The sequence below is a fragment of the Lates calcarifer genome, linkage group LG6 (genome assembly GCF_001640805.2).
Source record: "Lates calcarifer isolate ASB-BC8 linkage group LG6, TLL_Latcal_v3, whole genome shotgun sequence".
Taxonomy (NCBI): Eukaryota; Metazoa; Chordata; class Actinopteri; family Centropomidae; genus Lates; species Lates calcarifer.
This window is the reverse complement of record NC_066838.1, coordinates 2655179-2666689: the sequence shown is the minus strand read 5'-3', so window position 1 is coordinate 2666689 and position 11511 is coordinate 2655179. Positions and strand designations below refer to the sequence as shown.

The 11511-nt window shown below is 41.2% G+C and overlaps 1 protein-coding gene across 3 annotated transcripts; it reads right to left on the bottom strand.

Moving 5' to 3' along the window:
- Positions 1-315: 315 nt before the first annotated feature.
- LOC108885076 (protein-L-isoaspartate O-methyltransferase domain-containing protein 2) lies at positions 316-9385 on the bottom strand. Of its 3 annotated transcripts, none has more exons than XM_018679259.2 (7): positions 9248-9385; positions 7289-7449; positions 6954-7104; positions 5387-5489; positions 5132-5303; positions 3271-3394; positions 316-3147 (listed from the first exon to the last, which is right to left on the bottom strand). In XM_018679259.2, the coding sequence occupies exons 2-7, from the start codon at positions 7442-7444 to the stop codon at positions 2591-2593; spliced, it is 1263 nt and encodes a 420-aa protein (XP_018534775.1). In that variant the 5' UTR covers positions 7445-7449; positions 9248-9385; the 3' UTR covers positions 316-2590. The 3 variants fall into 3 exon arrangements, with proteins under 3 accessions (XP_018534775.1, XP_018534784.1, XP_018534791.1); XM_018679268.2 differs by having other exon boundaries at positions 7289-7445; positions 9248-9360; XM_018679275.2 differs by having other exon boundaries at positions 9195-9356.
- Positions 9386-11511: the final 2126 nt, after the last annotated feature.

Genomic DNA, 11511 nt, shown 5'->3' with positions numbered 1-11511 from the left:
AACTGCCCTGGAAGAAAATCTTCCTCCTTTTCACACTAAAAGGATGATTTAGCAAAAAACAAACAAAATAAGCCTTAAATCTTATGAGGTTTGAAGGTTCAGAAGTATAATCCTGTGATTATAAGCCAAGATGAAAAACAATATTTGAAAGGCACTGACACTGAAGATAGCAGCTGCTGTCTTCCATCTATCCCTCCATCCAACAGCTATATCACTTCTCCTTTTTGGGATCATGGGGTGCTAAAGCCAATCTCAGCTGACACAGCACACCCTGGTCAGGTCACTTAAATTATTAATTTCATTTCCACCGGGGCCTTGTTTTATATAATGGCCTTTATTAACAGCAGTCAATAATATAGCTCCGTTTGAAAAACAAGTCAGTCTCACCAAAATTTCATGTTAAGTGCAAAAAAAAAAAAAAAAACAAAAAAAAAAAACATCATGATCATTTACATTCAGCAAAGAATCACAACTGCACAACACCCAAACATGAATGGTACCCATGTTGAATAAAGGAATGGTCTACATACAGTACTCAAAGGCAGATCCAGCAGCAGTAGAAATGGTAAAATGACCAAGCAGTGAAGCATGACATTACACTTGGCAGGAATTAAAAAGGATATGAGGCTCCTGGCCTGATAAGGTCCTGCTTTTTGGACTCAATCCTCCCATTCAGTGTTGGATTTATTACCAGTATAAGCTGCACATATTCAAATTCCTCTTATTATTGTGATCACATCCATAATTTAATGAGCTGTATTTACCAATACAGGGTGCTTCTGCAAAGATCACTTTGCTATTCAACAAAGACATTCTTAAGGTACAAACTTTCAAATGGGAGAAATCTTTAGGCTTTACATGATCAAAACTAATACATACACAACCAGTGGAGCAGTTTTAGAAATGATAAAACACCAACAAATTGTCAGCTTTTTTCTTCAGATGAGTGACTAGCTGCTGATCTGCTGTTTCCTCAAGATTTAGTCCATGCAACTTAAGTTTGGCACAGAGGAGAGCAGAAAGTTTGGTACAAAAGCAAAAGGTACAAAGGAATAATGCCCCATCAAACTAGAAACTACAAGAGAAAAAAATATTAAAAGATACCTGTACTACTTACCAAAGTATCTTCATGTTTTCATGGTTCACAAAACAAAACATACAACATTTCATATGTACACACCACTTCAAGTCTCAAAAATTCAAAAATCAAGATATTACAAGAAAAAAATGTGAGCACGGTGAGAGAAAACCTGCACACTGTCAATCATCAAAAACAGTTATGTCTTTTTATCATGCTGGTTTATTTATGTAAATTGGAATATTAGTAAGTATGTGATCTTTTATGGTCGTTCTCTTTTGGTTCAGAGAATACAGTGAGATGTAGAGAAAAACAGTGAGACTGCCCTTTGGATACATGTAAGGATTTAGGTCAGTTTTCATCTCCGTACGACAAAGTCAGGAGACAAAGACAGACGCTAACTCATACAATGAAACATATGCATAGAAAAAGGGAAAACTCAACCTTCTACTAAATCAACTAGTCTCCCAAAATGCTCCAGATGATGTCTAACCCTTGGCCTTAGAAAAGCAGATAATTCAAGTTCAATTATCTAATGGACTGAGGGCTCAAGGCAGAGCTCCCCTTTCATTTGCAAATCAGTGGAAATAATCACATCTGCCACACCATCTTGGTCACTAGCTGTAGCTACAATATCATTAAATATGATATAGTAAAAGAGAAAATATGTTTCTCACATCATTGAATCTTTGAATGAATGTTTTCTTCACTTACGAAGCTGAGCCTGAGCCAACTCTATGTTGAAAATTACACCATCCCTAGTAGATGATATCACACACACCACCTCATGTGGACAAACCAGCTTCAACATGACTTCATCATATACTCTCTAACATGGGGTACAGCTGTAATTGGTGGATAGAACAGAGCTGGTAAAGCCCTATACCATCTGGTCTCTTGGTAAGCTGCTCTCTGTTTGTTGCTACAGTGTTTGAACTCTGTTGCAATGTCTAGTCCACTACAGGAGACTAAACAATGATGGAGCTCCTTCTCAGCACCACTAAGTTGCCTTTTATAAGCTGTGGATTCTTAGGAAAGTGTGGGCTGTTAAGCTTTTGTCAGACAAATGCTCGATTAGTAAATTAGTTGTACAGAGCTGTAGAGCAAATTAATAAAGTGTTTGTATTATGCACCAATTTCTATGTCTTTGCACCTCAGGAGACACAATGTTTGGTTGTCTGAAACATTGGTGTGAATTGTTTCTATTCCCAGAGTAGCATAACTCTCCCTCCCCCCTCAGCTGGACAAACAGAGCTGACTCTTTACAGTGTCAGGAAACAAATCAAGAACAGTGGGAGGCAGAGCGGGAGGAGCGGGAAAGATGATGGTTGATGGAGAGGATGAGGACAGGTGAGAGAGAGAAAGAGATCCAAGGTGGAGCTGAGCATCAGTAAGGTAGGTGGCATGTTGTCCTGCCTTGTACAGGTGGTGGTGGGGTTGTAACAGAGGCCTCAGCCCCTCAGCTGGGTTGTCGCTCTGGGCTCTGACTCAGGAACTGTGGCTCCATCTGGCTCATTTCTCTCTGTAGTAGAGCAGGTACATCTTCAGAGGCTCAGGCAGCGGCAGGCCCAGTATCCTCTCCCTCAGGATGTTCACGGCTGGCTGGGGTCGGAGCAGCTCCCCAGTCTCCTTTTCCTCCTCCTCCTCCTGCTCTTCCTCTTCATCCTCTTCCTCCACCGTCTCCTCCTCCTCCACCACCCCTGCAGCTCCTCTCCCCGCCCTCCTGCTCCCTCTCATCTGCCGCCTCGTCTCCCTCTCTCCTGCCTCCTCCTCATCGATCACTCTTCCTCCCTGGTTGTTGTTGCTGTCCAGAGGAGCGGCGCCAATGCCGCTGCTGGCCACCACCTGATGGGTGGCCAGGACGAGGGCGTTGCAGTGGCGCCGGTGGACGCGCCGGCGTTTGAAGCGAGGGCCATACTTATGGAGCCCGGCAACTGCCAGACCCCTACCCACGCTGAAAGATGAACCTCGGCCACGTGACTGGTTATCTCCTCCATCTGTGGTCACTCTGAGGGTGTGGCGGATGCAGATACGTGCCAGCTCCTGCAACGTCCGTACCTCATATTTGGCTGCAAAATTAAGATCCACAAGAAAACAGGGTAGTAAGAAGTAATAATTATATCCATATAATAGGTATCAATCCCTATTTAGTTGTACTTTTTAATTTAAATAAAACTTGAAATGAGACTCACGTAGAGGGACAGTCTTGGGTTTGCCATTTGTGCTGTGTTTAGGCAGCACCAGAGGAGCAAAGGACACAGAGATGATCTTCTTGGTCTCCCAGCTGTTTGGCCCTGTACGGGTGATCTTGGTCAACTGCAGAAAATACAGGATGAAAAGTCTTTTTTCTATGTACTTTTTGTGTGTGTAGTAGTGTTTTCTTACTTGATTTAATATAGTAACTTCAAAAAGCTGCTTTGCATTTATACTCCATATTATCAATGTGTGTGCAATGTGTTCATGTGTTTCACAAGAATCATTTTAAACCCTTTCATGCATAGTGGTCACTACAGTAGACAGCTATTAAAAAGCTGGTTTTTGGTATATACTGTATATGGGCTTTGATGGTAGAATTGGTAGAATCAGCCACCACATTAGACACTAGTGTTGTTCCATACACTTCTAGCCACTGGCCAGTCGATGTAAGTCTAACATAAATATAGACAAGAAGATGACGATAATAAAATGTGCCACAACACTCAAATCCCCGCTTCCCTGTTTAGCATTTGTCAGCTGAACCTCAACACTTAATAAATGGTTTAAAACACACTATAATGTAGTTTCAAGCAGCTATAAACACACAGACAATAGTTGTCAGCACTATGTCATCTCTTATGACGTGTGTTGTCAAACACTTATATCTACTTGTAACTACACTGTAGGATGTTATAGGGCTGAATGATATAGCAAATCGAGATTTGAACTAATGCGATTTGCAAACTGAAGAGACTGCAATTATTTTTACAACAGAATATCAGTGGATAAGTCGTTGCATGTTTTTAGCACTGCAGGAGCAACTGAGCGACAGGCTGTAAATTTCACCATCAGATCTTGTCTTAAAATGACCAAACCACACAACTAACTGTGGAGTTAGACACTTGATGAAAATGGAGGGCAGAGTGACAGAGTGAGAGTGACAGCGCGATGCAGGCAGTGAGAGTCACTCGGATTCTCTCTGCTACAGGGTCAGGTGAGTCCTACCTCCTGAGAGCTGCATGAACGGACACAGCTAAAGCTGAAACTACCGGTGATATGAGTTAAAACTGGCTGACAATGTCAGCAGCCAGGGAAGAGAGATAACTGAGCTGTGACCAAGACGCCAACTTTATGTCTGCAGTGTTTCCGTCATCTATATGCTGCAATTAAATTGCAAAATACCCAGCTGAACAGAGGAGAGAGAAAGAAGAGAAAGTAAAAGAAAATGGTAGAATGAAGTAGCTCACATTAAGTTAGATTTGTATCTTGTATTTTCTACCTGGACAAATCCTGTAGAGTTTTAATCAGCTGTGTCTGTCTCTACCAGCTCTCTGTACCTGTCAGTCTCCTGTCATTCCCCCTCAGTGTATCAGCATTTGAAAAATCACCACAGGCAGCAGAATGACTGATGTAAAGTTACTGCAGAGGAGGCAAGTGAACATGGTGCTACTGTTTGTTCTGTGTGAGTTGTTCTACGGTTCATTATGTGTATGTTCTACACCATGTTTTGTTGGCATATTTTCATTTTAATCATTGGATTAGTACAGACAGCAGTTAATATTTCAATGGTCTCTTAAATGGTAATGCTCTATCACATGGTTTACATGTATATAATGAATCCTGGACTGAAGCTTGACTTTCAAAAATTATATCACAAATCAAATTGCAATATCTGTCAGAAAAATTGCAATTAAATATTTTCTCAAAATGGTTCAGCCCTTGTATGTTATAAAGCAGTCATTAAATGTTTGTATGCTGCTTACAGTATACATGCTGATTAAGGGGACTGATTGAAAATGAGCTGCTGCAGAATATGCAGATTTCAACCGCCCTGAGTTACTCTGGGAAAACACCAACCTTTTCCTCAAGAGGCATCACGAGGATGCCCCCCACCTTGAGCAGGTTCTTCATGTAATCCTCGTGCTCCTTCTGCACACCGGCCCCACAGTAGACCCTGTCATACTGACGGCTCTCTGGAGGAATCTCCAGGCAGTTACCCACAACAAAGGACGGCTCACAGAACTCAAATCTGGGGAGAGACACAGGAGCAATGGAAAGACTCTACACGCGAGTATAAAACAGAAAATTTCACTGACACTTGAAGAGACCTACTTGTCAAAGCTGTCGCTGGTTTTGATGAATGAGTCGAGCTTTTGGTAGGCGTACTCAATCACATCTGCATGTAACTCTATGCCATGATTCACTCCAAACGGTCCTGTTAGCACACCACAGTTCACAGTTTTAAATCAAACATATTTACAAAGCTATGCTTATAAACCAAACCCACAGTATGTTATGTGTGATCATGTACTCGTACTTGCTAAAATTGTGAAGAGCTGAGACATAACCTGCATTAGTATAGGCCAGTCAAAACATCAATACACCTTAATCACATTTCTTGAAATCTGACTTTAGTGGCTGTGAAAGTGCTGAGCATTTTATTCAGAATACAGTTATAAATTCCACTGTTGCCTCATCCAAAGAGCTGTCACTTATCTACAGATGATTCAAAATGCTGTGGCCAGTCTTCTACAAACACACAGGGCAGGCAGCATTACTCCAGTGTTAGCCTCTCTGAGAAGCCTCTGAGTACATCTGAGAACTGTTGTGTCCATATAGCAACTTTAAGTCTTTCAGGTTTGCTAGTGAGGGCTTATTGCAGTAGCTTGTAGAAATGGTAAGTGCTTGGAAAGTCATGTTATAACCACGGAAACAACTGATGGATGTATATTATTGATTTAATCAGAGTTCAGTCAGCTAATTCACCTGGAATAATTTATGATGTGAATGCAGAATATGCAAAGTGTGGGCGTTTGGTGTCTAGATTGTGACACAGCTCAGCAGAGAGTGGGGAGTATCCAGACTAACTTGGGGCTTATGAAATGCTACGTGGAAGGCAGTGGCAAACTGGAGTTGACTGCCTTAGCTACCTTACAGGGTCTGCCTCACTATTGGCTATAGTCCTGTAGCTACTGCGAAATCAACTGGACTGAGACAGACAGTGAAATACTTTGAGCACTTTGTAACTGTATCATGGGGAAAAAAATCACATCTTTTAGTGTCAAATCATTTTTTCTTGACTTTTTCCTCTTAAAGAAAAGTATACCATATCCAAGCATGTTGACAAAGCATGTCATTTTTCAGCAGTCATCTAATGGGGCCGTTGTGAGTATTACATTGGATATTAGTACCACAGAACTGCATCACTGGAATAATTCCAGGCTGCATGCATTGCTTATGGCCACTTCATCAAATCTGAATGGATATCGTTTGGTTTCAAAGTGTGTACCTGTAACCTCCACAGTGAGATACTAGAACAGAGGTTTCCAAACTGTGAGGGGAGCACAGGGAAAGTTGACGGGGATGCAGATGGAGAGACATAAGCAAAGACACTGTGTAAAGTATAAAAAACAACAGCAGCAGCGTTGCTAATAACTAATTCAGCATGCTTTTAAGGGTGCCAATTTGACTAAACGTGAGAAACTACAGTCTCAAAAACAGGATTCAAGTTGTAGCCCACAGCAAACTATCTGATTCCATTTTGGCATTACACTTCCTGTTCACATACCCCTAAACAGTCTATGAGGGGGGTCCTTTGAACCTTTAAAAAAGCCTGTAATAAAGCTGGCAGAATACAAATGAGGAATTACGTGCTGAATTGCTGCATTTAACCACATACCCAATATGAGGCCAACCATGGTGCTGAGGTAGCCAGTCCCACTGCCAAGGTTGAGGAAGGAGAGGCCAGGGTGGAGATCCAGGGCCTCCATCACCTCAGAGTAGATACAGGGAGCAGAGAGGTGGATGTTTCCATGCCGCCACGCCAAGTCCTTACAAGAACAATAGTATAAGCTTCTTTGACGCCCAAAAATCTTTCAACTACAACTGCACCTTTAAAAACACAATAAATGACCAGTAACCAGTAACAAAACCAGTGTTTTGCCCCAAACCATATATTCTCAAAATTTCTATGGACCCTGTTTGTGTGATCCCACAGACTCTTAATTTTCTCACCTTGTAAGCGTTATCCCGGTATTCATCCAGGTAATAGTCAGCCCGGTCGATAGCTCGAAAAGCCCGCTCCACCAGGTCTGAGCGGATGTAGTAAGCCTCCTTCAGGTTGTCAATCAAGTCGTCATTGTCTTCTCCGGCACTCACAGCTCCGCCCATCCTGACTAAAACAAAGAGAAACAGGTGGTTTACTATCCCAAATGACAACCTGACGGCCATCATGTGATTTACAAGTGTACAGTAACTATTGTTACATACAAAACTTTAATTATCATTCACTGTCATCGGGACTGAGGGGAAATCTACAAAAACAGATGTCCTGTTGTTGAGAGACACACCATGAATACAGCATTCTACTTGGAGCTACATTTTCTACTTATTTTTGTTTTGTTTTGGTTTTGGTTTTACATTTCTTCAATCGACTTCGAGAGTCTACCATGTTTATTGATGGGAGATTTCAGGGCTGAGAAACTTGAGACTTTATATTTGCGCAATCTCACACTTTACACTCAATATAAAAGTCTTTAAATGATACTGTGTATGTTCTTTCATGGGCAATCAAAAGAGTGGAAAGCTGAATCTTAGTAGTACAACTCCCATGAACCACATGGACACTGAACTAGATCTAAAAGAGTTAATCAAAAAAATGCCAAACAACTTCTAATCCAAGTTTCTCATTTTTCTTAGTAAATGAAAAATCTTTGATTGTTTTGATCTGTTGGTTGTACAAAACAGGCAACATGAAGACATTGATAAACTGCATTTTTTTTTTTACATCAAGACTAAACAGTAAATCAATAAACTGTAATCAGCATACTATTCAGTGTAAAAAACAATCATTTGTTGCAGCCATAAAACCACACAACTCACTGTGACTGTCATATTCATAAAGAACTTCTGTAAGGTCTGCAATAACTTAAAATGTGCATACTGTAGCTAAGCTCCTGATACAATCACAACATGTCTGATCTGACAGCACCAAGTGGTGGTTATTGATTCATAATGTATCCACTGCCTCGCTCTTTGAGACTTTGTGCACGAATAAAGCCTGAGCCAACCAACTTTACAGGACCAAATGAAGCTTTTGGCAGCAGAATACAACTGTAGGTGTGAATGCTGCTGTGGCTGTGGTTCAGAGCAGTGTTAAAAACAACACCAGAGGGCAATGCCAAAGGACAGAGATCACAGGGTGCGCTGGCTGCCAAATGCTGGCCATAGTCATGAGGCTATAAAAGAACAAAGGACTATGTGCATTTAAATGTTTCTGGACTTCCTGCCTTTGATGGCACTAGTTGAGCTTAAGAGGATGTTGTCAAATACTGAATCAAATGAAAAGCCATTTTCAGGGAGGAAATCCAGGATGGGCTGTCGCCCCTATGAACAAGATCATACTCTGCTTCTTCAGGGTATTAACACAAATGATCTCAAGAGGGCACTGTAAGCCATTCTGTAACAAACTAAGTGGTTTAGTAGGCTAGTAGGGTACACACTTCCTGCAAACACTACCATTTGAGCTTCTCAATTCACTGGCTGATTCACTGGACCAGCTACCAGGTCCGCTCTTTCGTTTACATCGTTATTCAGACGAGTCAAAGGAGAGAGCACGACCCGTGAGTCCAACAGGGTTCATTTCACCGCATACATCCACAGCCTGCGTGGTGGTGGTGGCGCGGCTGCTATTTGCGCCACTCAGGTGATCCAGTTTCGAATAAACACAAAAAATGCGAGCTCTCTTCGTCTAACAATCGCCTGACATGACCAACAAAAACTAAATACTGCACCTACAACACGCTGTCGCGCAGTGGCAAGGTCAACACAAACAGAAATAACCGCATTCTCGCTTTGGCTGGAAGAGAGGAAAAATCGAGACAAGAATGACAACAGCTGAGTGAGCGCTGTGAAAACAAACCCGCAGCCTCCACCGAGCCTCCACACTCAGCCCTGAGAAAGCGAGTCCTCTACCTTGTGGAAATGCCGACTGATATTCACTGTCTTAGCGGTTTTCCTTGTGTTGAGCCTTTTTGTTGTTGGGGGATCCAGTAACACACAACTGCTGGATGTAAACATTCGGCCAGCTGACGCTCTGACGTCAGACGTAATAGACGCAAAATAACGGCCAGAGGAGGATGGCCCACGTTCAGCAGCAGTCATGGCTGAAGAGCTGGAGCAGTCCTCATGTGGTTCCTAACGAGCAGAGGTCACACACGTAGACGAGTATTTTAGCTCTATGAAAGACTGAACGGTCCATAGTTTTTACTCTCGTCAGGTTTGTCTGTTTTTATGGGATTATTTTTACCACGGGACTCAGCCAATCAGAGATGAGTTTGCTTTTAAGCTCAGCCTCAATCTGTGCTCTAAGTAGCTTGAGAGACTGTTTCGAGCTTTAAACGGCCTTAAATTAATAATGTAATTGAATAAGCTTCGCTAGTTAATGCTTTGTTCTAATGGGCCTTCACCTGGGCAGTAGGCCTCTGACCTGACGTCAGTCCTGTCTTCAGGGAGGACATTTTGACATGTTACAGCAGGAGAAGCACAGGTTTAAATAGTAAAATGAATGATGGCAGTTTCAGGGTCTTGGTATTGTTCATACTGGCTCACTGTCACACTGCGATGACTTACTGGGACACAAGGTTGCAAGCAGAAAAATATCTATCCAGCACTTTGCACTATTAGCCACTTTAGATGTTTACATATTTATTCATCACACACAAAAAAATGAGTGAGTGGCATGATCAGTCCCAGATCTATTCTGCAGCAAGACGATGCTGGAACAAGCTACCTACACACAAATACAGATTTTATTTGACTTATTTCTGTTTCCTGAACTTTATATGAAATTAACTGATAAATAAAAGCTATTCATGATATGAATTTTGGAAGCATCCTTGCTTTACTGCTCTAAAACCACCACACAGTACCATTTCTTGCAACAAAAAATTATTTCTGTATTTTTTTGTTGGGTGTACCTAAAGCAGTTTTATGCTGGCTAAATGTTGTATTGTTTTTTTGTTTTTTTTTTTGCACAGCTTACCCAGCTGGAGCTTTGGAGAAGATCCAGTAGATGGTACTATAACCACCCATAACAGCCGCTGACCATCATGTGAAAGAAGGTTATATCAATTTTTTAAATATAAATATGTGTCATTGAATTTGTACTCATTCCAACATTGGTATCAGCATCAGCGTTGTAAGTGTTACTCAAACAACAAGAAAAACTGTGTTCTTTGGTTGAACTGGTCACAACTGGTAGACAGGGGGTCACGTGAGATAGAAATTTGTTCAAGGGGGTCACAAGCCCTGAGCAAGGCTGGATTTACCTGACCTTCCCTGGGTTCCCATATCAAACCCCTGTTCCTCCCACTCTCTTTGAAATATTTACAGTTTTTCCTCTGTACACTGGAATACTACCTGGCCTTGGTTTTCTGTAAGGTACATTGATTTAAACATATCAGTTTAGGAATATGTAACATATGAGCACAAAATACAGTCAAACAAGGTCTTAAAACTAGATTTGACATGTGGCCTCAAGATGAAGTGATGAAGGAGGACCAACCTGCCAGTGTCTCTTACAGAGATAACACCTCTCACTAAGAGTGTGGGAGAAATTCTATCCATCATATTTATTTCTGACTAACTTTGTCCTTCTGTAACACATCTCCTTTTCACAAACATACTCACCACTGGCCAGAATCCAGCTTTTAAAAAATGTAATCTTGTTAAGGTAGATGGACAATAGTCAATATTTTCAAACCAGAACATCACACAAATTATGTTTGGGGAAATGAAATCATTTCACAACATTTATGTCTTAGTTTCATATAAAGGGGATCCTTTGTAATTTATTTTAATCCTAGTTTATTTGAATTAATCTCTGTGTAATCACCTTGGATGTAGCAGTATAAAAGAAAAAATGTTCAGGTTGCACTTATTGATCAGAAGCCACATACAGGCCACACTAGACAGCATGATATTGTGCCCATGTCAAAATTCATCAGCAGTGTACCATTTCCATCAAAATGGTATTTCCTTTTATCAGGACATTCAGATGTCCCTTATACAACATATAAAGTAACTATTTACAAATGAAGAGAGTAGGGGTAGAGAATAGTGGGAGAAGAACATAGCATAGCACAGGTTCCATATAAGATGTAAGGTGATGCCAATAATACTATTACTACTAACAACTAATAGCAGTGTAAGTCATTTCTAATTCTAGCAGCAGGTGT

What these genes read in the sequence shown, in the direction of transcription:
- LOC108885076 (XM_018679259.2), bottom strand. Translation starts at nt 7,444, where the DNA reads ATGGGCGGAGCTGTGAGTGCCGGAGAAGACAATGACGACTTGATTGAC. An exon ending in ACCGGGATAACGCTTACAAG is followed by an intron (nt 7,105 to 7,288) that starts GTGAGAAAATTA and finishes TGTTCTTGTAAG; the next exon opens with GACTTGGCGTGGCGGCATGG. An exon ending in ACCCAAGACTGTCCCTCTAC is followed by an intron (nt 3,148 to 3,270) that starts GTGAGTCTCATT and finishes TTAATTTTGCAG; the next exon opens with CCAAATATGAGGTACGGACG.